Here is a 25,466-nt window from a genome sequence, read left to right on the forward strand (position 1 = left end):
TATACATATGTTCTGCACAGAATGGAGTAAAGTGAATAAAAGCAAATTTACCTGAGCAATGAATTGGATGATCTTGACGAATATATTAAGAGGGGTATCGCGGGGCACTACACTACGGGAGCCTTTGGGGAAAAGTGCAGATACAATGCTCATAAGGCGGCTGAAAGGAAAGAAAGTTCAAAACATTAATTACAGAAAGTATGCACATTAAGGTTCTCTCAATGTCAAAGGGGGGGGGGGAATATTGAAGATTTGGGGAGGCTTAGCAGTATACCTGCAATAAATACAGAGCATTGGATGATGGCATAATAACAAAATGGTCATGTGATATACTTGTACATGATACCTGTGACTGCTAAGTTCTGAAAAAGTACATATATGAAATATGTCTGGGAAACAGAATGAAGTCCAGACAGCAGTTGCTCTTACTACTTTCCCTTCACTGGAAGATTTTGACAGCCCTACAGAACCTGTACCTATTCTTGAAAAAAATAGTCCCATTTTAAAGAAAAACAAATGTTTGAATTGCCCTTTTATGGTGATTTTATATTGCTGAATGGAAATTCTACATGAGTTTGCTTTTCTCTGGGCTCAACCTGTTATAAACAAATAAACCAGTTCTTCAACAGTAGCAACTTGTTTTAGCAGCAGGCTGCAAGGCAATTTATGGCACTTGCTCTACAATAAATCTTCCCTTTGGAAACGGTCATCGACATTAATGGCTTGACATGACGTTGCAAAGCAAACGAGAAATTTAGAACAAATAGATCCTACATTTTTTTTATAGTAGTCGCAAAACTGTGTCTTTGTGAACCTTGCACCATTTACTGTATGTAACAGAAGGGCACTGTTCTGTAATTATTAACTGTTCACTACACTAGCCATGTAGGCTGTCCTGACAGGGTTCCAGGAGCTTATAAAAACCAACAAGGCCAAGTAACCTAATATTATATCATACTAAACGTTCATGTAAAGGTAAACAATCCCTGATTTTGCATATCCTTACTCCTCAGACACAATGCAACTAAGCGGTCAAAGGTAAAGAGCTCGGCCATAACTAAAGCAACATACATATCTAAAAAACAGGCTGCAATGATTAAATAATAAAGTAAAAACAATTTCTGACACATATTATGTACTTGTGGTTAATGATTTAGTTTGAAACTAAAATCCGGAGCTAATGTTTAATATCTGTCAATAAACTTCCTCTAATTCTTCCCTTACAAAACAGCACAAAGATCTTTCCCTCCAAACAAAATGAAGAGAATTTCTAGCACTCGTCGCCTGACATTGTTTCCCTCCCCAACAAAACATACAATTATTGAATGTCTGTACATTAAAACACTAAAACAGGTAAAAGGATGTAAGCCCAAAAATGTTTTTTTTCATAATTAAGTAAAACATAATTAAAGTTACTTTCCAATGCACATTCATTAAAATATGTAAAAGGTTTTAATTATATGTAATTGCTTTTGAAAGCAATATTTTTATGCCCCTCTGTGCACTACTGGTTGTGACTTTCAAAACAATGTAGCCGAGTCCATCTTCTCCACAAGTCATATATTGTTTTTTGACAGGCACTGTTGTTTGGTGGAAAATGCCCCTGTCCATTTGTCATTACTCATAATGTTATTTAATCATAGATTTTGGTAACATCATCAATGAACATCTAGCGTACTTTTGATATAAAGGCACTAGGTCTGACTTTAATTGGAAGTTAATTGCATCACATTAAGCGGAAAAATGACAATTAATACATGACTTATTTATTGTTTTTAAGGCACGGCTAGTTAGCTAGCAATTGAAGTTGTAGAAATATACATATGTGCATGGTATCATACATATACTGTAGCAATATTCAGGATGGTGCAAGTCATTCTAAATGAATCCCACACTCCCCATGGACAAAAGGGTGTTCTAATTTAACAATAAACCAATGAAAGGCAACCCACCGCCCTTCGGTTGTTGTCTACCGCCCTTGGGCTATTGATAGGCTCCTGGTAGTTGTAGTCTCAAAACATCTGGAGAGTGGCAGGCTACAGGTGCAACACTAATATAAAATCTGCCAAAGAGAACTATACTTGGGGTATGTAATACCATGAGACTTACCTTTGTGTTACAGTGTTGCTTTCACATTTTATCCTAATAACATAAACCCACAATAATCTATACAGAGATTCCAGTGCAACTCGAGACATTTTAGGATCTTTATTCTGAAAAGAAAGAAAAATAATGATGAGATAAACTCTGAGTTCAGCAGATATTATCATTCCATCCCATTCATATTGAGGTAATCAGTCCAACGTGCTTACACCTTCTTTAGGAACATATTAGATTGATCTTATTGATTAATCAATTTTGCTGAAAGATGACTCCGTATAAGTATTTTGCTGGCCTACTGGGAAGTATTTTAATTCAGTCTTTTAACTTTAGTCAATATCAGTGACTAAAATAGCTGAAGTTGGGGTTGTAGAGCTTGTGAAGCCCCTTCCAGCATTCTCAGCCATCACCAGGGACGATCCCACACCAGGCCTTTAGATTTGTGCACAGGGGTTCCCCATCTTGTATTTTGTTAGGAGTGTTAGTGACATGCTCAGTGCAGCTGTTGAGAATCAAATGATCAAGCAGTAAAAGAGGTTTGTCTGTCATAGAAGCTGGTGTTACAGGCTTATTATTAAAGCCTGATGCTGCCATGTAATGATAATCTGAATCAGTCTTTTATTGTGAGGCGTAAGGCCCAAAGGCCTACGTTCTGATTAGTCCAATAACAGCCACTCAAGGTGGGCATATCGGTGCTAGATCCGCAACTTCTTCAAATGAGTGGATCTGCCCAAATATGGCCACCTTAAGTAAGGTAAGTGACAGCTAGGATTGCCTTGCTTTTCTGGAAAAAAAATACCGGCCTTCGTATATATTTATCTTTTTTCCCTATTAATAACATTGGGATCAACCATCAGTAAAATACGGGCCAGGTGGCAACCCTAGTGACAGCATTCCAGAGTATATGCAGTGAATCAGCAGAAAAGAAGATGGGGAGCTACTGGGACATATTTGGAGGCTACTGGGACATATTTGTTAAATAGCTGTGGTTGTCTTTGGCTGGTACAGAACACTAAAACATAGGGCTCATTTATCAACATTGGGCAAAATTGCCTGTATGCAGCAACCCATAGCAAACAATCAGTGCTTGGCTTTTTTTCAGGCAGATCAATGAATGCAACAAATTCATTGGCTGCTATGGGTAACTGCCCATGAGCAATTTTGCCCAGTGTGGATAAAGGACTCCCACTGTGTAGCATTTCTACGCTTCGTCTTTGTTAAGCTTTAGCTCTCCTTTAAACCCCATCCACTTTCCCATTAGCCCCATCCACTTTTGGGACCCCAATTTTTATTTTTACCGTTCCACCTAAATCAGAACCACTGTGCCAGAGAGCCCAGTTCCAAACGTTGCACTAGGGGCCATAGGTCACTACTTACACCAATGCTTGAGTGAAAAGTTTATGCACTAGTTGTAAGTTACATAGTACCACTTAGTATCCCTTAACTTGACACATAGCATTTTTAAATTAGTAATATCATCATAATCATAAATAATATATGGCACCTGATTTAAATTTGGACTAAAAATATAAAAATTGCACAAAAAAAAAGTATGCTGGCGTTTTCCAAACAGGTTTACAGCTTGGCAGACAGGAAAACATTTGCAATTGCCTTTGTAGAATATGGTAATCACCTGAACCCTGATGAAACATCAGTCAAGCACTTATTGCTTGAAAACGCAATGACCAGTTCCGATCGATATTCGCCTTAACCAGAAATGCATCCAGAGGGTCATGGCAATTACCAAGAGAGACTATGAAGGGGCAGTTGCGAGTGTTCTGATGCACGTCTGCTGTGCTGGATATTGTGTGGGAGCAAAACAATTATAATCGTTCTGTGCGTCAGTGCGCTTGGGAAGTGCAAGCAGACGTTTATTTACTCCCTGAGATTATTACCACACTCCATTGCTCTGTGCTGTAGGTTTTCTGGGCACAATAAACACAAATAACAGCAATCTAATCCTGCTACCATGCTCCATATCAACCCTTTACCTAGATGTGAATCAGAGCGTTCGAAGATCCCCAGGAAATGTTAAGGCAACACAAAATGTTATAGTAGTAATTAGTAGCTCAGTGATGTTAATTTGAGACTAAGCACACAGAATATCTGGCACAAATAAAATGCAAGGCATTGTTTCTGAAAAAAAGGTCAGATACCTTGCTTATGGCACACACTGGCAATAATTCCCTTAAATAAAGAATATACTTGGTTTTAAGTTGTAAGTGTATGAATGTGCCATAACCATGATGATCCTCAGATACCTTCCTCTGAGACAATTCAGGACAAAACTAGTGGAAATGGTGTGTGTGCCATTGGTTTAAAGGAACATACATATGTGAGTTGCAAATAGAAGAATAAGTATTCGGAGAGAGGAAACAACTCTACATTATCATTAAATCAAAGTGTAATATCAAGTTCCATGATACTGTATAGCACTGGGATAACTGTAGTAATGTGACACTAAACTGAAACTAAATCCAGCAAGTTTACTTTTCTTCAAATCCTTTTAATGGGAGTGATTTGTAAAAAAACAATAGAGCAATCTTTAAGGTACACCCACAACACACAGCATCACTATGAACACAATAATAACAGCGTGTACAGACCCATTGGGGAACTATACCAATTAACTGTACTGGCATCCACAACTCTATCCTACAGGGCCCAGTTATTAGGTGTGACTCACCAAAAAACAATTGAATACATGTACCTCCTTTAAAAATGTGAGACACATCTGGTGTTATAGCATAGGTAGCATTAGTTACAGGGCTATAACCCCAGAATATCAAATGGTTGCTTGAGTTGCTGGTAGATTCTAGCTAATGCACAGTTTTCCTATTTGTGCAAGATAGATGACCTTTCCAAAGTGTTGGTGAATATGAAGGGGTTTTCATGAAACCAGAGAAAGGAACCATTGAAACCAGTGTTTTTCCAACGTTAAGGGGGCCCTAGCCTGAACGCTTGTTTGGGGACTGTATGGGCCTATCTGTCCTAGATACTCCTGGAAGCCCACTTTAAAGTTCAGCTAAGGTTAGAATTACGGTAAGCTATGGCTTGACGTCATGTTTTTAACTTTATCATCAAGGGGTGCCTGACCACCTGACTCCCTTAAGGGGGTAGGGGTATGCTTGATCTGTAAAAGTCTGGAAAACAATAGTTTAGGTGTTACTGACCCATATCATGCTTGTGTGATCCTCAGTGGAAGTGCTATATGCCTGCACCCCACCATTTTGAATATAAAAACATTTAAAAACAAGGAACAAATTATAGTATGATATTAGTAAGGTTTGCTTGTGCTCGAGCATATCTCTATGGAGAACTGGGGTGACAAGGCCAATAAGCATGTCTTGACCATTTCTTCCCTAGTTTAACACAGGAACTCACCTGGAGGGTTTCTATTTGCTTTCTGATACTGTTGTTAGATGGCATCTAAACAAAGCAATGTGAGACAGCAAAACATAACAAACATGAGAATGGAAGGAACATGCAGGTTAGGTGAAAAAAGCACAAAACAAATAGCACGTTAAAAACAAAATAAAAGCTTTGCTTTGCTGTGTGAGTGGGCTACAGTGGGCTACTCAGTGGCCAGTCCTAGTAAGGTCCTGGGGTAACGACTGTAAGGAGGGAGAATTTCACATTAGGGAAAAGGGTTCTGTAAAAGGATATACACTGCTATTTGGTAAATATGTGAATTCTGAGAGTTCCACATCAAAAGAAAGGCACTAAATTATATTCTCTGACCTATAGCAATGTAACAGCTAGACCAGGAGGCTACCAAATGTTTTTTCCTGACCTGTATGTCTATAGTTATATAGAAAATAAATGTGTTTATTATAATGAATGAATGAATATGGAAACATTGACTGCACCTACCATTCATAAACTATGCAGTTATAGATTTAATTAAAGGTCCCTAACATCACTTATCCTATAAAGAAAAATGCAAGCCATCATGGAGTTCCATGGCAACATATAGGTGAGAAGTGTGTGCCAGGTGCTTTTAGGCCACGTGTTTAAATAGGCCATGCCTTATAATATTTTTAAAGTGGTTGTTCACCTTTGTGTTAACTTTTAGTATGTCGTAGAGAATAATATTCTAAGATAATTTGCAATTGGTCTTCATTTTGTATTATCGGTGTGTGTTTTTTTTTTTTTTAAAGATGTCACTTTTGTTCAGCAACTCTGTAGTTTGTAATTCCAGCAGTTATGTTATTGCTTGGGGTCAAATAAAATTAGCAAACAGAGAGTGGTTTGAATGAGAAACTATGAATAGAAGAGGACCTAACAAGAGAAACAATAGCAATAGAATTGTAGTGGAACAATAGTTTTTTGGCTGCTAATATAAGTGACCTCATTTAAAAACTGGAAAGAATTATAAGACAAGTAATTAAAAAACTATAAAAAAAATAAATAAGGAAGACCAATTGCAAAGTTGCTTAAAACTGGCTATTCTAAAATATTATAAAACTAAACGTAAAGCAACCACCCTTTTAATACCTATATATATATATATATATATATATATATATATATATATATATATATATATCCCAAAGTAGCTTTTAATAACTAAAACAAACATAATTAGTAGATTCGTCTGTTATGAATGATGGCATTAATATTCACATTGTTTGCAAACATGTATTTTATTCAGCACCTCGTGGGTTTAACCCCATGACCAAATTTTCTTTTTTTTAAGATCAATTTCTAGTTACTGGCTAGAATAAATGAGAGTATTAATGTGACATTACAAAGAAAGATGTAAAGAAGTACACAGCGTAGGGCTCAAGAAGCACTGTGGTAAAGTGAATTAAAAAGCAAATGAAAAATGGTTAATTTCCTATAAAATAGGTAAAATAGAAGTATAAATGAGAATGTTTAGGGGGTGAAGAAGCAAATGAACAAACAAAGCCATGCATTGCAATGCCAGACGGAGAAAAGAAAGAGGACAGACATGTAATGAGGATGCTTTGAATTGCTGTAACCAGGATGTGATTGTACCTTGTTAAATCACCAGACATGCAGCAAATCATTAGGCAAGTACAGCCACCCAGAAACCCACTGAGCGAGGAGAGGATGAATACCATTAAATGAGTTGTCATACAGAGCAATTACTCAGAGAGGAATAAAGTTTAAAGACAAGTTCCCACTGTTACTGCGGTATATTGAATTATACAGAGAATGCACAAGTGAAGGCAAAGTAATGGGGTTTAGCAGACAAAAAAGTGACATTTCCTCATAACAGCAGCAAGATAAATTACATTTAATTACCATCAAGCATATGGGAGAATATGTGAATATACAAGATTTAAATTATTTCCAGACCTGAGCAATGCCTTATTTTGAGAGTATTATTTTGTATTTTCTGAATCCTGAGTGACAAAAAGGCATGGGAAAGGTTTCGTTCCTTACCTTTAAGTGGGATAAACAGTTTTGTAAGAATATGTGCCAGTTGTTTAGGAAAAACTGCTTTTGGCTGACACACAACAGGCAGGTAATCAGAGGGTACAATGCCTGGAAAATAGGGAAAAAACACATTTTACATACAAAGTAACAAGCTGAACAAAATGATGTTAAAAAGGCAACAACACCTGTTTATTCCATGAGTTTGTCTGGTAGCAAATGAATGCCATAGAGCAGCCCAGGTTTAGCAGCTCTATGCCAGTGCAGTTTTAAAATTCCATTATCCCCACACTTTTATTCTCAGTGCAGTCATTCAATCAAGTCCCCAAATAGCACCCTGTGTAGAAAGTGCCTGGTGCACTTATACTGGGATACAGATGATACCAAGAGGCACTCACATCCTCAGAACTGTTTTGATGTAAATCATGGGTTCCCAACCACCGGGCCGATGACCAGTGGCGGGTAGGGGGCTGTGCCAAACTGGGCTGCCTCTGGTCTCAAGTGCAGTCTATAATATCTGCAAAAACAATGAAAAAGGCTCTAATTCTAATTACCTGCAATCCTAGCTCCCTGATGCACCATTGCAATGACAACAGATGTGCAAAGCTCATGAAGCTTTCTACTGATAGCGAAAAAGGCCAAAATGCTGTTTGGACATTTTTTTCGGTAACCCTGAAATGCTCCCCCTCCTCTATCCCCCCCTCCCCGGTAAAAATTGTCATGCTTAAAACTGGTCTGTGGTGCAAAACAGTTGGAGCCGCCAATGTAATTAATCAAACTTTGCAATTCCTGAAACAGGAAGTTAAGGGACCCAGCTTATTGTGTACTTAGGACTTTGCTTTCTGGGCATACACATTTATGCAAATTCGTAGAATTGTATTTGTAGAATGATTGCATTAGCTCACACCATGCTATGCCATGGAATATCACCTGTAGAATGAATTTGGCCAGTGTGCAATGTATTGTACCTTGTAAAAAATAAAAATAAAAAAGTATAAACTGCCCTTAAGTTGCACTGCTTTTTATTGCTTTTACCACCACTTTGAACTTGTCCCTTTTACTTTAATAGGTTAGAGCAGGTGTGCGGAGTTGTAAAACAACTGTGTAAAAGTATCCAGTAATCTGGAGCATAACATTTAACACACCTTTTTATATTGAGCTGTAAATATAAACTGCCATATTCCGTATCTCCCTTATGAATACTCCATTGTTCACATAATTCTCACGTAATTATCAGCCAATTAAGAGCAAGGGTGGAAATACATGTCACAAGCACTTACCCAGTGGTGATTTACGTGCAACAGTACCAAACCTCTAGGTTCTGGGAGGGTTTGCAAATACACCACCAACTAGATATGTGACACCAAACCTCACAAAATCGTGGTATAGATAGGAATTAAAGAGGAACTGAAAAACTACAAAATTATTATGACTAGAAATGGTGCATTTTATGTACTGACCTTACTGTACCAGCAGAGAGGCTCAATTGACCTATAACAGTAACGATCCAAGCTGTCAAAGTTATCCAAAGTAGCTTGCCATCTTGGATCTTGTTAGCCCATATTTTGAGTGTCAGTGATACAGCAATGTAATGTGACTCTGAACCAAGTTCTGGCAGATAGGCAGGTTAAAAATAGTAAAAAGGTTGAACTTGATGGACGTGTGTCCTTTTTCAACCTAATTTATTATGTTACTATGTAATCAACTTTGTATCATGACTTTTATATCATATATATACTATATAATGTGAAACAGTCCCTAAGTTGAGGTAATGGACAGCAGCCCAGACTATAAATCAGCAGAGAAGAGGGGAAGCTACTGGGGAAGTTTGCAAAGGAATAGATCTCCACAACTAAGGCTTGTGGTTGCCTTGGGCTGGTACAGAAGTTCAAAACGGCATTTGTAACCTAATTCCATGTTGAGATTTTGTTCTCCTTTAAATTGAATTAAAATGTGTTTTTTATTTTAAGGGCAGGTAACAGCTTAGGGACAGTAAAGGTGGCCATAGACGCACAGATAATATCGTACAAAACAAATTTTCGTCCGATATTCGTTGCGTGTATGGTGGAAAAAGAGCCGACCGATATCGGCAGAAGACTTGGATATCGGTCGGCTCGTCGATCGGACTGGACGGATAATTTTGATCGGGTGCCTTTGAAGGGACCCAAACATCTCCCACTGTTAGTGCTGAATTGTCACATACAGGTAGAATTCTATTGTTTCTTCCCGTATATCTACCTGTATATATACCTGTATATCTGACGATTCAGCTCTACACGTGTGTATTGAAACGAAAGATCTTTCTTGGAAAGATCTTTTCCAAGAAAGATCGTAATTGTTACGTCTATGGCCACCTTAATGCCAGGAAATGAAAATGCCCTAAAAGCATTCACCTCTAAATTACCAATCTGCTCATATGAAAATTTGGTACCATTTCTCTGAAGTGTGATTATATTTATACATAAAAAGACATGTTATTTCCATTTCTTGGGAAAACGAACTTATATCTGTCACTGCTGCCACTGAATACTGTCAACATAATGGCTGCTTCGTTTTTGGATTTCATGGTCCCCAAGTCAAAGCAAGTGCTAGTAAATATGCAAATTGGGAGCACAGGATGTGGCAAGTTGCTTAATTCGTTGCGATTTTTCATTACTAGATTGTAACCCCTTCTAAGAAGCAAAGGCATGCATATTCAGAGAACATGGGGCCATCAATGAATTGGAGCACAGCTGCCTCCTCTGAGAGAATATATTACCAGGGAATGTTTCTTTCTTGAGCTCAGTTCAAACGTGGTCTGGTAGAGCATCTCCACAAAGTTTTTCAAACATGGCACGTTGACTTCGTTTTTTACAGCCTTGGTAAAGAGAACATGACATTTCATGAGAAATAACTACAGCGCAAACAGATAACATTACATTTGGGACACCATGCCTGAAGCCCTCTATTGTTGCTGTAGCACAATTGCTGGAGGACGTCAAGTTGCACATCCCTGAAAGAATTACAGAAACATGGCCCTCTAGATACTTTGGTGTAAAATGAGCATCCTATAAGCAGCTTGAGGGCAGCAGGCATGACAGTAGTGGATCACAAACACAGCAGGACAGAAGTTAGGTATGGATTGACCCATCATGTACCCTTTAACAACCCAGGAGCACTTAGAGTTTTCTTGCAGCTGGAATAATGAAGGCAAATACCTTTTAGGTTGCTAAAGGTTACATGGTCTAAACATAGTATTGCCCATGTTCCTGAAACAACCCCCTTACTGGCAGTTTCAGTGTGAACAACAATGTTGATTCACTATTAGCTATTTGGAGGGTGCAAGTCATTGCTCATCAGTATAATAGGTTGTCCCTGCCCTGGTTAAAAGTATTTTGCAGACTTTAGCAGGTATTGCAGTTAAATTAGCAAACACACAGTTTAGATCCAAACAAACTGGTATCAATTAATATCCTGTAATATCAACTGACAGAAAGCTTTGTGCAGTGTATGTAGGACAAAGAACAATACAACAATTACAGCTGTCTACAAAACATACTTACAGCAGCTACAGGGATGAGAATCTCTACAAACAGACCAGCAAGTGCATGTTTTATGTCCTTGTCTTTCACTTCCAAGAAGTACTGTGCACATTCCTTTTGGATTACATAGAAGAGAAACAAACATTCATATGAACAGATGGTATTTTATAGCCATTTTTGGGTCCACTTAGTAATATCTTACATGGCAAATGGCAGTACAGATGTACAGATGTACTAAGGCAGACATCTTGACGTTCACAGTACTACGGCATATTAGTGAAGTGTTTGCCCAGTCGAAAAGCAGCCAAGAAGTTATTTTTTAAACATCATAATCATTATTATTATTAATAATAACTTTTACCAGATCGCTAAAAGGTATATACTGATTGGTTGCAATGAGTTCTGTGGACTACTAGACAAGGGTAAGCTTTTCACATGAATTAACCTACTTCAGGCAACGAAATCTGCTTTAGGTCAAGCAATGAAATTTGCTATTTTTCAAAAGCAAATTTAACAGTCTCCAAACAACCTACCAGCTTAAAATGTAAGGTTGTATATTGTTATATTATTAAGATAGATATGTATTTAAATGTTTTTTTTTCTGAAAAAAATGAAAAGCACGCTGCCTAATATGCATAAGTGTACAATCAAAAATAAAATATGTTACTTTATTTTAGGGAGTGTGGTTGTCTTTTTAATATATTTTGCTTTAGTTTTCCATCATTCATCCCAAAAATTTGTTTTCAGAAAAAAAAATTGTTGCAGCAGAATACAAATTAGAAAATCACCTGCATAAACTGAAATGAAGCTTCAAAATCTTCCACGGGATACATCTTGACACGAAAGAATTTCATCCCCATGATCAGGCTGATGATGCTCTGTACAACATGGGGGCTTTGTTCCTTTTGACGTAACTCCTTTAACTCTGTTACAAATTTCTTCCTTACGGCCTGAAATCTGAAATACAAGTCATGATAGTATTGTCAACTCTACTCTAGTAAACCCTCCTTCATTTTAAAAATGTAAAACTTGTAAGTTGAAGTATAACATGTGGAAGGCCAACGACTTTTAACATGTTTAAAAGGAAATCTCTGTGACCAGGTGTGTTAGCTTGATAAAGAGCCAGAGATGGCTTGAAAAGTTGCTACTATTGTTCTGTGCCGTGTTTGAATAAAGGTCTTTTATTACATTAAGAAGGTGCTGTTCTTGTCTACATTGAAGGCCAACGACTGACAATCCTTTCTCTGCAAAACAGATTTGCCATCTACATGTCTTCAGCTGTGGCAAAACAACATTGCCCAACTTGTTACATTCTGTTCAGCACCAACTGGAGGAGCACAGTGTATAGATCACTAATCTAAACATTTAAGATCAAGGGTCCTCCAATTTCTTTTAACTGCCTGCCTCCTTCACAATGTTTGTGTCAATAAAACATTAGGATTGTAAATGATGAATAAATTCTGCAAAGTGCTGCATAATACGATGGTGCTCAATAAATTATAATTATGTCAGTCTCCTAATATATCTGCTTGTTTACATCTCTCTGAACACACATATGGAAATGCAGGGAACAGAACAATGCCTTACTTAGACTGGGCAAGGACACCGATGACTTCGGCATATAAATCTGCAATAATATGCACATTCCCTGTATTGGTTCCTGAATACCTAGAAACAAACAAACAATAGTTCAGTAAAAATTGTTGCTACAAATGAGTATGAAAGTGGCCTTGTTTCAAAATATTAAAGCATTTAGGGCTATGGCAGCTTTGTCTGCTGATACCATGCGGAAGAAAACACACTGTATAGCCTATAGAGCTAATGAGAAGAAAATTCTAAATATTTTCATTAATAAGAAACAGAATATTTAATTATATACAGTACTTTGCGTAATGGTGTGACATGTAGCTTTTTCTATTATGGGAATCCATCTGAATATTTCCACATTTAATTTCCTTAAGATAAAAAAAACTCTCAGTCCTTATTTACAATGTGGGAAAGTCACTTCAAGAAATGCAATGTTAAATCACTAAACAATTACAATGAAATTTGTTTCTGCCGTCACTACCCCCAAGGGAAGGGCATTCCAAACAAACCATATTTACATTAAATGTTTATCTATTATTACAAGAACGTAAAAACAATCAAGCGCATTAGCTGAATGAGAATTAATGAAACAGATGGTTCATACATAATGAATAAATATGATAAAATATACTGCCCATATGTGGATGAATGGAATCGTTTTGGTTTTCTATATTCAGGTCTCACATCTACTATGTGACTAGAAAAGGGGAACACAAATTTTGTCTCTCCAGCGATTGTGAGATAGCACCTCCTTGAAGACCCCCACCAACTAGTACATGACAAATTCAAATCAAATCAATGGGTTATAGGATAAAATAAAAGGAACACTGTACAATACTGCAACCATAGCAGTAAGGTAGCACTATTTGGTACTAGAGATCCATTGTGTCTGCACATTTGAAAGGGATAAGAACATGATGAGTAAAATAGGGTTGGTAATAACATGCAATGTGATATTTTCTTAAGAGAAGGAAAGGCAAGGCAAATAAGAAAATATACAGGTAAGACAAATGAAATAGGAAAAACAAAGTAAAAATGATGGATAGAATATAAAAACTGTTATGATTAGTCTCCAAAGGCCAAACATCAACCTCCCTTTGGTAGAAAAGTAATGACATATGCTGTGAGGGCAGAACGTGGGAAAATGCTGAAGGTTAAAAAAAAGAGAAGAGCAATTTTCTCAAGCAAAAAATCATTTGTCAGGATTTAAGAAGCAAAGATGTAAAGAATATGCCTTAATCCGATAGCCTATTAAATCCAGAGCCTGCGAACAAATGAACCAATCGAAGGCAGTTACAAACAATGGAATATTGGCTATTTGCTCTTTACAAGAGAACTAAGACAGATAGTGGTAATTAGAGGGAAGTAAGCTGACATCAGTAGGAAGGGAATGCATGGAAAATCTACTGAAGGTCTATTGATCAATAATTTCTCTAATTGAGCAAAGAAATGAAAGGCAGGACAAACTGATTAGCTAAGGAACTATATATTGAAAAGAAATTGGTAGATGATACAGGACAGCGATATAATAATAAAGGGCATAATTACCTTGACCCAAACTGCCCTAATTCTGCCTAATCAACACCTATCCATGGTAACAGCCCACAATCCTCAGGGCATACAGTGTGCAATAGATAGACAAATAGATATTCATATGTGTGAATAGATAGACAGACAGACAGATAGGAAAAATAGATATTCATTCAATGTGTGCGACAGACAGAAAGGCAGAAAAAGATACAGACAGATACCCTATAGAAATCAAGGGATCCACCGATATAAGCCTAGCAGGACCAACTTACTTTAGAAAGAAAAGGAACTATGACCAATTTGGATTATATGTAACTATTAAAGGGACTTCGTTCCAACAAATAATTTCTCACAGGAACTCTATTCCCATCCTGGTTTCATTTAATGGTACCACAGAGGAGCTCACAAGAAAAGAATGAAAGAAACCACTAGTTTTTCTTACGCAGCCTGGGAAAATGCAATAGTCATTTCTTCCATCTTTCGCTGGCATTAATCAATTTCACACTTTGCAAAACAGCAGAAATGAACACAAGGTGTTCTGTGCTAAATTTGGTAAAACAAAATAACCCAAAACAAATGATAGCAGATCATTCTTATCATAACCCAGGAGTCAGCAGTGATAGCTCATTCCGTGTCCGTGATCAGTTTATGTGATTCTATGTTTGTTAGTAAAGAAAAACAAGGAATAACACTAAACAGCAGGAACTCACCCTTCTTTGTGTTTAAAGTGCTTAAAAGCCAAATTGAGGACTTCTTGTACAAGAGGATCTGGAACTGGGTGTACAGGAATCTACAATAAAAAGTCTAAATTGTTAATGGTTTGTTTTCCAGTAGAAGCAACAGCATTACACCATTCCCCCAACACCTCCCAGAACTGAAAATGTATACAGATTTAGGTTGGGTTATTTTCTTCATTTCTACAGAAATCGGCTCATTCTCCCTAATACAACACCTCAAACAACCAATTGGATGTTTGCTTTCATAGAATTAACTGCATCAATAAAAGCTAACTTCTGATTGGTTGATATAGGCTGTGATTATTGCACAAAAATAATAGTGTAAGGGAATTGTGCAGTGCCATACCCTACTGACAAATTTCTCTTGTACTCCTTTATTCCTGTAATATCTATTAGAAGTGTATAATCTCCAGAGGATACACATGCTCTTCTAAAATGTGGGTATATCAGTTATAGATGAACCAAGGAATGAGAAGTGGCAAAATAAAGGGACAGCATTGTAGGTGTCCCATTAAAAATTAGTGTTTGCTTAGGCCCCAGCTTATGGTAGATTGTAAGTAAATCAGATATATGTTAGAGGCGACCTGTATTATTGCAGATCAGGAAATTATGACGTTTAACCTGGTGCTGTCAGTCAGACCAAACCCCCGATAAATGCAAATTATCTGAATTTGGCCACTAAAAACTTTAAGACTCTATAAATGCAAGACTGAGAAGACCAACCTACTAGCTGTCGAATGAAGCCATCAACAAATAGGTATCTAGTCTTAAAAAAGAGAGGCATGTTGTGAGCTTTGTTCAGAACCCTAGTTGCCCTAATCTGCATATAATCTGATTAGATATAACCCATAACAACTCTGGTTGATATGTTAGACCTGTGTCTATAATCCAGGGTGGCAATGGTCGGAACAAGCACACCAGGGTTGCAATCACAATAGGTCAAGAACCTTTACTGAAAACCAACCTCTGCCTTAAGCAAGCAACTGTTTAAAGCACAAAATGTCTTAATGCCCTTAAAGGAGAACTAAAGCTTAACTACAGACATAGGCTAGAAATGTTGTACATCATGTTTTGGGCTTCTATACTAGCCCAAAGCAACCACAGCCCTTTAGCAGGGAAGATATGTGCCTGCAAAGATGCCCCAGTAGTTCCGCATCTTCTTTTCTGCTGATTCACTGCACATGCTCTGTGCTGCTGTCACTTACTGAGCTTAGGGACAGACTAAAAACATACAGTACACATAGAATATAAATGTCACAATACAAGGCTGATTAGTAATTAATACAGATAATTACTACATGGCAGCACAGAAACCAGTGCATCAGAATTGTATAATCAGTCTTGTAGCATCACCTTATATGACAGGCCAACCTCATTTTCTGCTTGATAATTTGTGATGACCCCTAAGCTTAGCTTCTCAACAGCTGCTCAGAGCCCACTGAGCATGTGAGTGTCACAGACACTTTCCAAGATGGTGACTCCCTGTGACAAGTTTGAAGTCCTGGATCATTGCTGCTATTAAAAAGCTGAAACTGAAGCTGGTGCATGCAATAAGTTCATTATATAAAATATGGCATTTAAGCCATATTCATTTTTAGTGTTTAGTTCTACTTTAATATATTGATAATGGGTTTAATGCAGAGGATCTCTTGTATTTGTATAAATTTTGTGATCACCGCCTATCTGCCTCCTCGCTCAATGGTTTAAAATTAGTGGTGAGCGCAACTTCCTTTTTTGTTACTTTTTAGACTGCTGGTAGCACATGGCACTTTGGCAAGCCACAGCAGCACAGGTTAAGTTCAGAATGCACTCGCTTAGGAATTGGAGTGGTAAACTAGTGACAGCAAGTTGTGTTTAAAGAGATACATTGGCAATAAGACTTTACTTGGAAAGCAATGCCTAGGATATATTTTCAAGCCTGTCCTATTTACAGTAATCAGTGGCGTAACTAGATGTTGCTGGGCCCCAAACATATCCAGTGTTTGTCCTGTTTTACCAATATATGTTCAAATTGCTCATCAATGAGAGCCTCATAGGGCCCCCTGTACCTCCTGGGCCCCCCTGCAGCCGCAGGGTCTGCTTCCTCTGTAGTTACGCCCCTGACAGTAATAGTACGTATGATCAGTGCTTTTCTAAAGGGAGACTCCTGATTCTTTCCATTGATTTTACTAGATTGTGATACAGCACAGAATGGGGACCTTTTGATCAAGTTCCCCAATCACACACGTTGATTATGCAATACTACATGAAAAAGCAAAAGGCAAAGGCTGTTTGTCCTGGCCTGTTTAAACTGCAACCCTGGTGTGAGGGTCCACACTTACATCCTTAATCTGTCACTGAGGGGCATCTATCATGGATACATGAGGAGCATACCTCAATTATTCTTCAAGATCATGTTACTCAGGAAGTCATAATAAATACATAATATAAATCCTGATATTGAACTGTAACAAATACAGTTTAATACCTGGACAAAAAAAATTTTTTTTTACTGCACCACAGTGTAACCACAAATGGTGATACAACTCAAATGTGCAGTCATAACCAAGACAGCCACAAACCAAAGGCTGAAATGGTAAATTAACTTTGTAATTTAAAAAACACATTTCAAGGAAGGCAACTTTAATAGTGTTCAAGAGTTACAGTACAGTGAGACATGATATAAACTCTCTATACAGTGAATTAAATAAATCACAAAAGGCATTTTTCCAGGTAGTTGCTGACATAAGGAAATACTGACAAGTTCAAAACTGAAACAATGCTTACAGTTAAAGTAAAATGTACCGTAAACACAGATAGCAAACCAAACACTCTGTTTGGACCCTAAATATTGGCTTATAAATTACCAGTATAATAAAAGTAATCATACTTGCTACAGACATTTGGTTTCTAGCTATCTTGACCTTGAAATGGTCTTTCTGGTCTTGTCGCACATCAAATACAGTGATACCTCAATTGTACATCCCCTAATTTCAAGTTTTCCATCATTTTACACAATTTTTTCTAGTCCCACCAACAAATAAAGCATTTCCCAGATTTTGCATCATTTTTTTCAGGTCCACTGAAAAAAGTGAAATGGCAGTTCTACTGTATACTTATGCAGGTGGAGGTTCACATTCAACTTCTTTTCTTCCATGTTCCCTTTATTATAAGACCCTCGCTTAAAAAATGTTTGCGGGTACTAGGACCCATCCGTCGTTTGTTTGTTTTTTTCAGTTTATTATAATTTTATGACTTACATAATTTTTTAGGCCAACAGGACCTTTGAGAATTGGGAATAAGGAATAAAAGAAGTTGGTTGTGAATATAACCAACCAGCATCACATATCTGTTCCAAGTATTCAAGGACTCATAGTAAAAACAACCTAGAAGGGCACTGATGTTTACTTCCCTTATCTACAGCAAGGAATAAAAAAACTAAAATAGAGGAGCTTACCTGTTTTAGGACTTCTACTAAAACTAAACAAAAAATAAAGTCTACAGCCAGGTCTCTCCTTTCAAGTAAGTAATCCCTCTCTCGTTGCTGCTCATCCCTAGAAAAGAAAGACAGGAACTGTTTAAGTTAGATTGCAGTTAACTGAAGGGCAAGAGAATGCCACAGAAATTACGTCTAGTATTTGCCTGACCAGTTCTTTGTAAAACATAGAAAGAATGTACCAGAAGGCATCACTTGAAATAAAAAAAGTATGGCTCCCCAACAGGCCCATTATTTTTTATGATTGTATGAAGACAAAGAGATTATTGGTTCAGTCAGAGTCAAAGATCCCCCAACTTATTAGTATTACTTACCCTTTTGACTTTGTGCTGGAACGAGGCCTGTACTCATATGATTCATCTTCTGTTCCATTTTGGCGCTTATACCAGTCAAACAAGGTGCGGAGTAAGGAGGGGAGACAGTGCTCTGCTACGGAGCTCATAGAGCTTATCAGCTATAAAGAAAAACAAGGATGGCAAAATTTCAAACAGTAAGTTTACAAAGATAAATTAAACAATACCCCATGCCACAAATATTTAGCAATTAACGGAAATGTGGGGGAGATTATCGAAAACCATTTAGAGCATTTGTACATAAGGAATAAGGAGCGCCATCACAGAACACAATTCCAGTGCTGGGGCTGTATTTTCGGCAGAACGATATGCCATCCATAGGGCATCAACCTCTTGGTTGGCACTTCAGCTCAGTAAGAATTCTGAATGGATGGGAGAGCAAGTATAACTTTAGGCCACCATCTTCCTAATCTCATTTTATAGCTCTATATACAACAATGTATATCTGATTAAAGGGTCTCATTAGATGTTGGTCCACAAAGGCAGGCTCAAAGCCAACATATGTGAAATCCACTGCCTTAGAAGAAGTTAACAGGGGTGGGGAAAAAAAACAATGGAAGTTTGCTAAAAGAAAATAGCTGTTAATGGAAAAGTATATACATAGCAACAGACCCCAAGTTTGCTCCATAACATGTACAAGCATAGATATTGCCATTTACAAAGTCAAATTCTACAAGAAAATCTTAAATTATAGAATTATAGTGGCCCATTAAATATTAAAAATAACTTCACTGTAATATGAATTATTCATTGGTAAATGAGATACTATTTAAATGTTTGTACAGATATAACGAGACTAGTTCCCAGTGTAAACACATTAGTAGTCTAGCCTACGGCAAATGGCTCGAACAGGATCTTGTGGAAACAAAAGGGCAATATATTTGCAAGAACAAGTCAAATCTTAAATGGTTCTGTTATAAAAGAAAGATGATGGCCACACAGACCAAATGGAAGGGAAACCTTCTGAAGAGAATGGAGTCCGCTCCTTGCATTCCTGCTTTTGAGCTGACTTTTCAAACTTGCCACGAGGTGAAATTCAGTGGGAAGTTTACACGCGCACAGTTTATGTAAGCATTACACAGCAATAAAATGGATGAAAGGCAAGAAATATGAGCCTGAATACAAATTTAGCTGTGAGCACTGGATTTTTTCCCCCACCCCACATTTTTTGTTTAATGTGCATTTCTGCCCATGGAAGCGTAAAGCTAACTGCTGAGCCATACTTTGTTTTCCCTACACAATTCCAAAGGCAGTTTGTTAAGGGATATATGAGGCCTGGTAGATTATGTGGTATGTTTATTATCTTGATTATTATTATACTAATTTCATACATTACCATTGTTAGTCTCTATAGTTATTTTCTGTGATTTTTCTTATGCGGGATGACATTGTACAACTTTCGAATTTAAAAAAAAAAAAAATGAGCTATTAGGCCTAATATGCTGTCCAGAATGGGTTTTCCTTAGCTCACAACTATAGATAGAGTAAGTCAACATATGGCTGTCACACTTTTCCCGATATAGTTCCTAAACTGTACAGGGCAGCAAATAAGCCAGTGGTTGTAAGACTTTTTATGTTGAAACCCTTGTGGAGGTGTAGTTTTTGGTCAGAGAACCTAGTTATACAAGGTTACACTCGTAACAAAGCATTTAGGTGGTCCAAGAATATCTAGGAGTGCATACATGTGTTCACCCCAAATTGAATTTAGATATTCAGTTTTACATAAGAGATGAATGAGGCATTCTCCCCAAATGCTATCTGGCCTTAAGGCTACAACCCCAGAGCTTGGTAGTGACTGAAATAAACAGTAAATCCCAAATACCAAATCTTCAGGCTGGGATTTAGGCCCCTCTACAGTGGCCAGAAATATAGCTTGGAAACCTTTGCCATAAAAAAATATGTTGTTATTGCTTATCAGTTATAAATGGAAATATATCTAGAGCAAAAACACTGTCTTGTACAGAAGACGACAAATAAATTGCAAGTTCCCTAACAATTACCCAGACTCTAGTTATCCCAAACCAAGAGACAGAACGCTAATAATGTCATGCACCGGCCAATGGTTTAGGCCCAACATATAATATCAGTTTACTGAAGGATCCAGAGAAATTAAAATGGATTTTAGGGGAATGAACAGATCTTTGTCTGAAAAAGAAAAGGAAAGGCTAATTCGCCCTTTAATCTACTAATATTACTACTATAACAAAAATATAATAAACAAGGTTAGACAAAGTCATGTACTAATCCTCTACAATAGCTTCTGAGCAACAGAAATCAAAATTTCTGAAGCAATTACCATTTAAAATGGGAATTAACCTACATGCTGTACTCTTGGGTTCAGGGACATCTGAGAAACACCAGATTTTGCTTTTTCCTAATGAGCATTTAAGAAAAAGGGCATTTGACCCTGCTTCATATAGTGGCTCTGATCATAAGACCACATCTAAAATTCCTGCCTAGCATGATGGCTTGCTGGGTAGCATTGCTGCTTTGCAGTGCTGGGAGTTTCTATGTCCTACTGTGTATGAATGGGATTCCTCTATGATGTTTACAGACAGATTGCCTGTCAATACCCTTTCCCAGCAGTAAATGTTTATTTTTTTTATACTACCTGTATACTGCTTTAAGCATATGTACATATTTTTAGCTCAAAATATAACTGTTTAGTAAGGAAAAGACTGTATCCCTTTAAGGATTACAAATTCATTGCAAAATTTACAATACCCACAGGCAGTGTAGTTTAAAAGCTTCCCTGTCCCGGGAAGGGTTTACTTCTCCTTTAACTGCATATTAGCGCACTCTGGTTAAATTGTGGATTTTAAATGCATGACAACATTTAACCAGGCAATATAACATATACTCTCTAACCAGAAGTATATTGTTTGCTTTGCTAATAACATACCCTCAAGTACTGTATATAGCATATGTATATTATGAGCCCCTAGAAATCACTAGGCAACACTGCAAAGGAAACAATGACATGCCACTTCAACCTTGGTATCTTCAAAGGAGGCGACTTTATTGGTGTGTAATATACCTTTATGAAAGAGATACCTGCACATAATATGGTCTTAGATAAATTGGTAGTAAAACAAACGCTTCTTTTACATGGTCAAATGCTGTTTTCAATAACAAATCATTTTCTTTTTGGAAACATGCTTTATCCATGTACGCACATCATTTTGCACCTCTGGGTACTTCTGAACTGACCAGTGTGTATAGACCACTAATGGGACACTCCTTCCACTTAAAGACAGTGCTGCCCATGAATTGGCCAATACGTTCATGCACAAAAGGATCACTTATATGACTTGCATAATCAATTAAAATGAATGCTTACTATCTGGTTAATGTTTTGGTCCCTCTGGGTGTAACCATGAGCACATTTAAGGCAGAATGTATCTTATTGTACTCTCTCCGATATGCAGAATTACTCAAAATATGCCTGTGGATATCTACACTCATGAATGGCTCCTCTTAGCCTACGTTCTTAGTTTTAGGTCTTCTTCATTGATTACAAAAACAACAGTATCATTTTTTAAATTGCCGTTTTCATTATCCTTTTAATTACAATCAGGGCAGCAGACAAGACATGCTTTATACAGCAAATAAGCAAGGCGCCCATACCTTCATGTCTGTTTAAATATAGATTTTAATTCAATTTCTATTGCCTTAAATGTTGTTAAATATGAATATGGCAGGACAATAATTCTATAAAATAAATTGAGCTAATAGAAAAGTGCATTTATGCTGTATATGTCAAGAACAAATTCTTAGGTACGGTAAGTGTAGGGATAAACAGTATAAAGTAAAATAGTGGCACAGTGATTCCACACTGACATAAAACAGGTATGGGACCTGTTATCCAGAATGTTTGGGACCAGGGGGTTTCCAGATAATGAATCTTTCTGTAATTTGGATCTTCATACCTTAAATCTACTATATCATGTAAATGTAAATCATTTTAACATTAAATTAACCCAACAGGTTGGTTTTGCTTTCAGTAAGCATGAATTATATCTTAGTTTGGATCAAGTACTGTTTTATTATTACAGAGAAAAAAAGAATTTTTACATGATTCTAAGAGAGATGGCGTTTCCGTAATTCGGAGCTTTCTGGATAATGGATCAAGTATTATATCAATGGATCAAGTACTGTTTTATTATTACAGAGAAAAAAAGGAAAGAATTTTTACATGATTCTATGACAGATGGCCTTTCCGTAATTCGGAGCTTTCTGGATAATGGATCCCATACCTCTATTGATACAATTTAGATCAATGTTCAAAATACCACAGTGGTCCCCCTGGCAAAAACAAGTTCCTGATGGCAGGGCTTGCTGTATTTTGTGCTTTAAGTATATACATACACAGTGTGTGTATACATACATATATAGACATACAAAATGTTACCTGATCAAACTGAAGATCTTCACCTCTTTGAAGAGATCTTGATAAAGGCTTTTCCTGAAAAAAAATTAAGAGAAAAGTATCAGAATGAGAAAAAAGGCAGAACTTGCTAAAACTATAAATAAAACATAGGCAAGGACATTACATTGCAAAAACTAATAATGACAAAAATACTTAGGGGGTTATTTATCAAAGTCTGAATTTATCTCAATATTTTCTGCTACAAACTCCGATCAAATCTGCTCAGGTTTTTTACGCTTATTTATCATTACATTTTCCCGAAAATTTGCTTTGCGGAAAAAAAATCAGATTTTCACTATTTTTTCATCCAATTTCCATGAATTTCACACATTTTTCTGAAAACTTCGGGGTATTGCACAAAACCCAGCGCTCATCAAAAAATCATTGGGACTTCTCCCGTTGACTTTTATGCAACCCTCGACAGGTCTGAGATGCCGGATTTTCAGATTCAGACTTTTCCATACTCCGGGTTTAATAAATTCCGAAAAATTTGGGATTTCTTTAAAAGTCTGATTTTATAAAAAAAAAAAAAACACAAATTTTTCGGATTTTTGTATTCAGAGTTTAGTAAATAACCCCCTATATGTAAATTGATTGTGTATTTCCAGATCAACCAGTGTTTTACCCAGAAATATATTTTAGCTAGTTTGGATGAAAAAGTATTTGGGTGGGTGAAAAATAAATACAAAATTAGCAATTAACTAGATCTGTGGGCTTGGGGGAAGAAAAGAAAGATGAATGTCTTTTAAAATAACCAATGCAATAGAATTCTTAAAGGAGAAGTAAAGGCTAAAAATAAGTAAGCTTTATCAGAAAGGTCTATATAAATACACCAGTAGACCCTGAAAATAATGCTGCTCCACCTTCTTTCCTTCTATTGTGTACCCATGGACTTCTGTATCAGACTTCATGTTTTCAGCATAAACCTCCAGGGCTTGGGCTTGAGCATGCTCAGTTTGCTCCTCTCTCCCTCTCCCCCTCCCTGCTGTAATCTGAGCCCACAGTTATGAGTGAGCAGGGAGAGACTCACACAGGAAGTGGTCACACCAAGCTAATATGGCAGCTGCTATCCTAAACAGAGAGAGTTTCTAGAGCGGTTTCCTCAGGTAGGGTAAAGCATTCTGCAGAATAAATATAGTGTTATAGCTTGCACTATTGTGGCTAATCTATTGCCAATAAACTGCCTCTGTAGCTTTCCTTCTACTTTAATAAGGGCAAGTGGTGGAAGAGCATTGCAAGCCCCCAGTGTTCATTGTCTAGCTCACCTAACAAGCTCTTTTGTGTGAGAGGTGCTATGGTCCATCTGCTGGGGAGAAAATGACAAGGTGACGAGAGGTGGTGGGGTGCTTGCGTCTTTCATACGACTATTCAGCACAGATATAGCTTAGTGATGACTGAACACTGCACCTTTCTTTTATCATCCACAAACTGCGGAAATGTCAGCCAGAAACATATAAAGGTCAATGAGAAATTTTATTGTGTGGGAAGGCTGCTTTTTCCAGATAAAAATAATATTGTCTTTTTATACATCTAGCACTGATCAGCACCGAAAACAAAGACTGAACTCTGCAAATGCTGGTAGTGCAAAGATGGAAACGCACAAGCGTCCAAGCATACGCTGTCAGACTACAACATAATATGGATCATTTATCTCGACTCATTAGAGCTGATGTACATCACTGCAGCTTTCCTTTCATTTATTATATTGTCTAGCACCCAAGCCATATCTAAATGTGAGCTAACGGTAGCATTTACAGACTTTATTTGTTCAGGTCCTAAAATTCAGATGGCGAGAAAGATTTTGGAGTCTGTTCCGTCAAGGTTTAAAGGGGTTGTTCACCTTCAAATGAACTTTAAATATGATGAAGAGAGTTATATTCTGAGACAATTTGCAACTGGTTTTCATTTTTTATTATTTGTGGTTATTTAGCTTTTTATTCAGAAGTTCTACAGTTTGCAATTTCAGCCATCTGGTTGCTAGGGACCAAATGACCCTAGCAAGCATGCACTGATTTGACTAAGAGACTGGAATATGAATAGGAGAGGGACTCAATAGATAGAGGAGTGTAGCAATAACAATAAATGTGTAGCTTTACAGAGCATTTGTTTTTTAGATGGGGTCAGTGACCCCCCCCATTTGAAAGCTGGAAAGAGTCATAAGAAGTCATAAAACCAATTGAAAAGTTGCTTAGAATTAGCAATTCTATAACTTACTAAAAGTTAACTTAGAGGTGAACCACCCTTTTAACGGTTTCGTTGATTCCAGATCTTGCAAAAACCAAAGTGAATAATACAGTTATGGGAACAGTTATCCAAAATGCCCGGGACCTG

At 37.2% G+C, this 25,466-nt stretch overlaps 1 protein-coding gene across 11 annotated transcripts in view; it reads right to left on the reverse strand.

Moving 5' to 3' along the window:
• The window catches only part of fryl.L (FRY like transcription coactivator L homeolog), a 211,861-nt gene that overhangs the window by 57,820 nt on the left and 128,575 nt on the right, over nt 1–25,466 (reverse strand). For 6 of the 11 annotated variants that reach the window (XM_041588844.1, XM_041588838.1, XM_041588790.1 and 3 more), the window contains 12 exons: nt 23,118–23,171; nt 18,668–18,807; nt 18,315–18,411; nt 14,852–14,931; nt 12,612–12,692; nt 11,813–11,981; nt 11,046–11,138; nt 10,262–10,360; nt 7,513–7,614; nt 5,485–5,529; nt 2,110–2,213; nt 52–160 (listed from right to left, as the gene is read on the reverse strand). In XM_041588844.1, the coding sequence (XP_041444778.1) occupies nt 52–160; nt 2,110–2,213; nt 5,485–5,529; nt 7,513–7,614; nt 10,262–10,360; nt 11,046–11,138; nt 11,813–11,981; nt 12,612–12,692; nt 14,852–14,931; nt 18,315–18,411; nt 18,668–18,807; nt 23,118–23,171 (1,173 nt within the window). The remainder of the gene's footprint in view (nt 1–51; nt 161–2,109; nt 2,214–5,484; nt 5,530–7,512; nt 7,615–10,261; nt 10,361–11,045; nt 11,139–11,812; nt 11,982–12,611; nt 12,693–14,851; nt 14,932–18,314; nt 18,412–18,667; nt 18,808–23,117; nt 23,172–25,466) is intronic. The other 5 variants (XM_041588816.1, XM_018229741.2, XM_018229750.2 and 2 more) reach the window with 1 other exon arrangement.

This window comes from Xenopus laevis, chromosome 1L (assembly GCF_017654675.1).
Source record: "Xenopus laevis strain J_2021 chromosome 1L, Xenopus_laevis_v10.1, whole genome shotgun sequence".
Lineage (NCBI taxonomy): Eukaryota > Metazoa > Chordata > Amphibia > Anura > Pipidae > Xenopus > Xenopus laevis.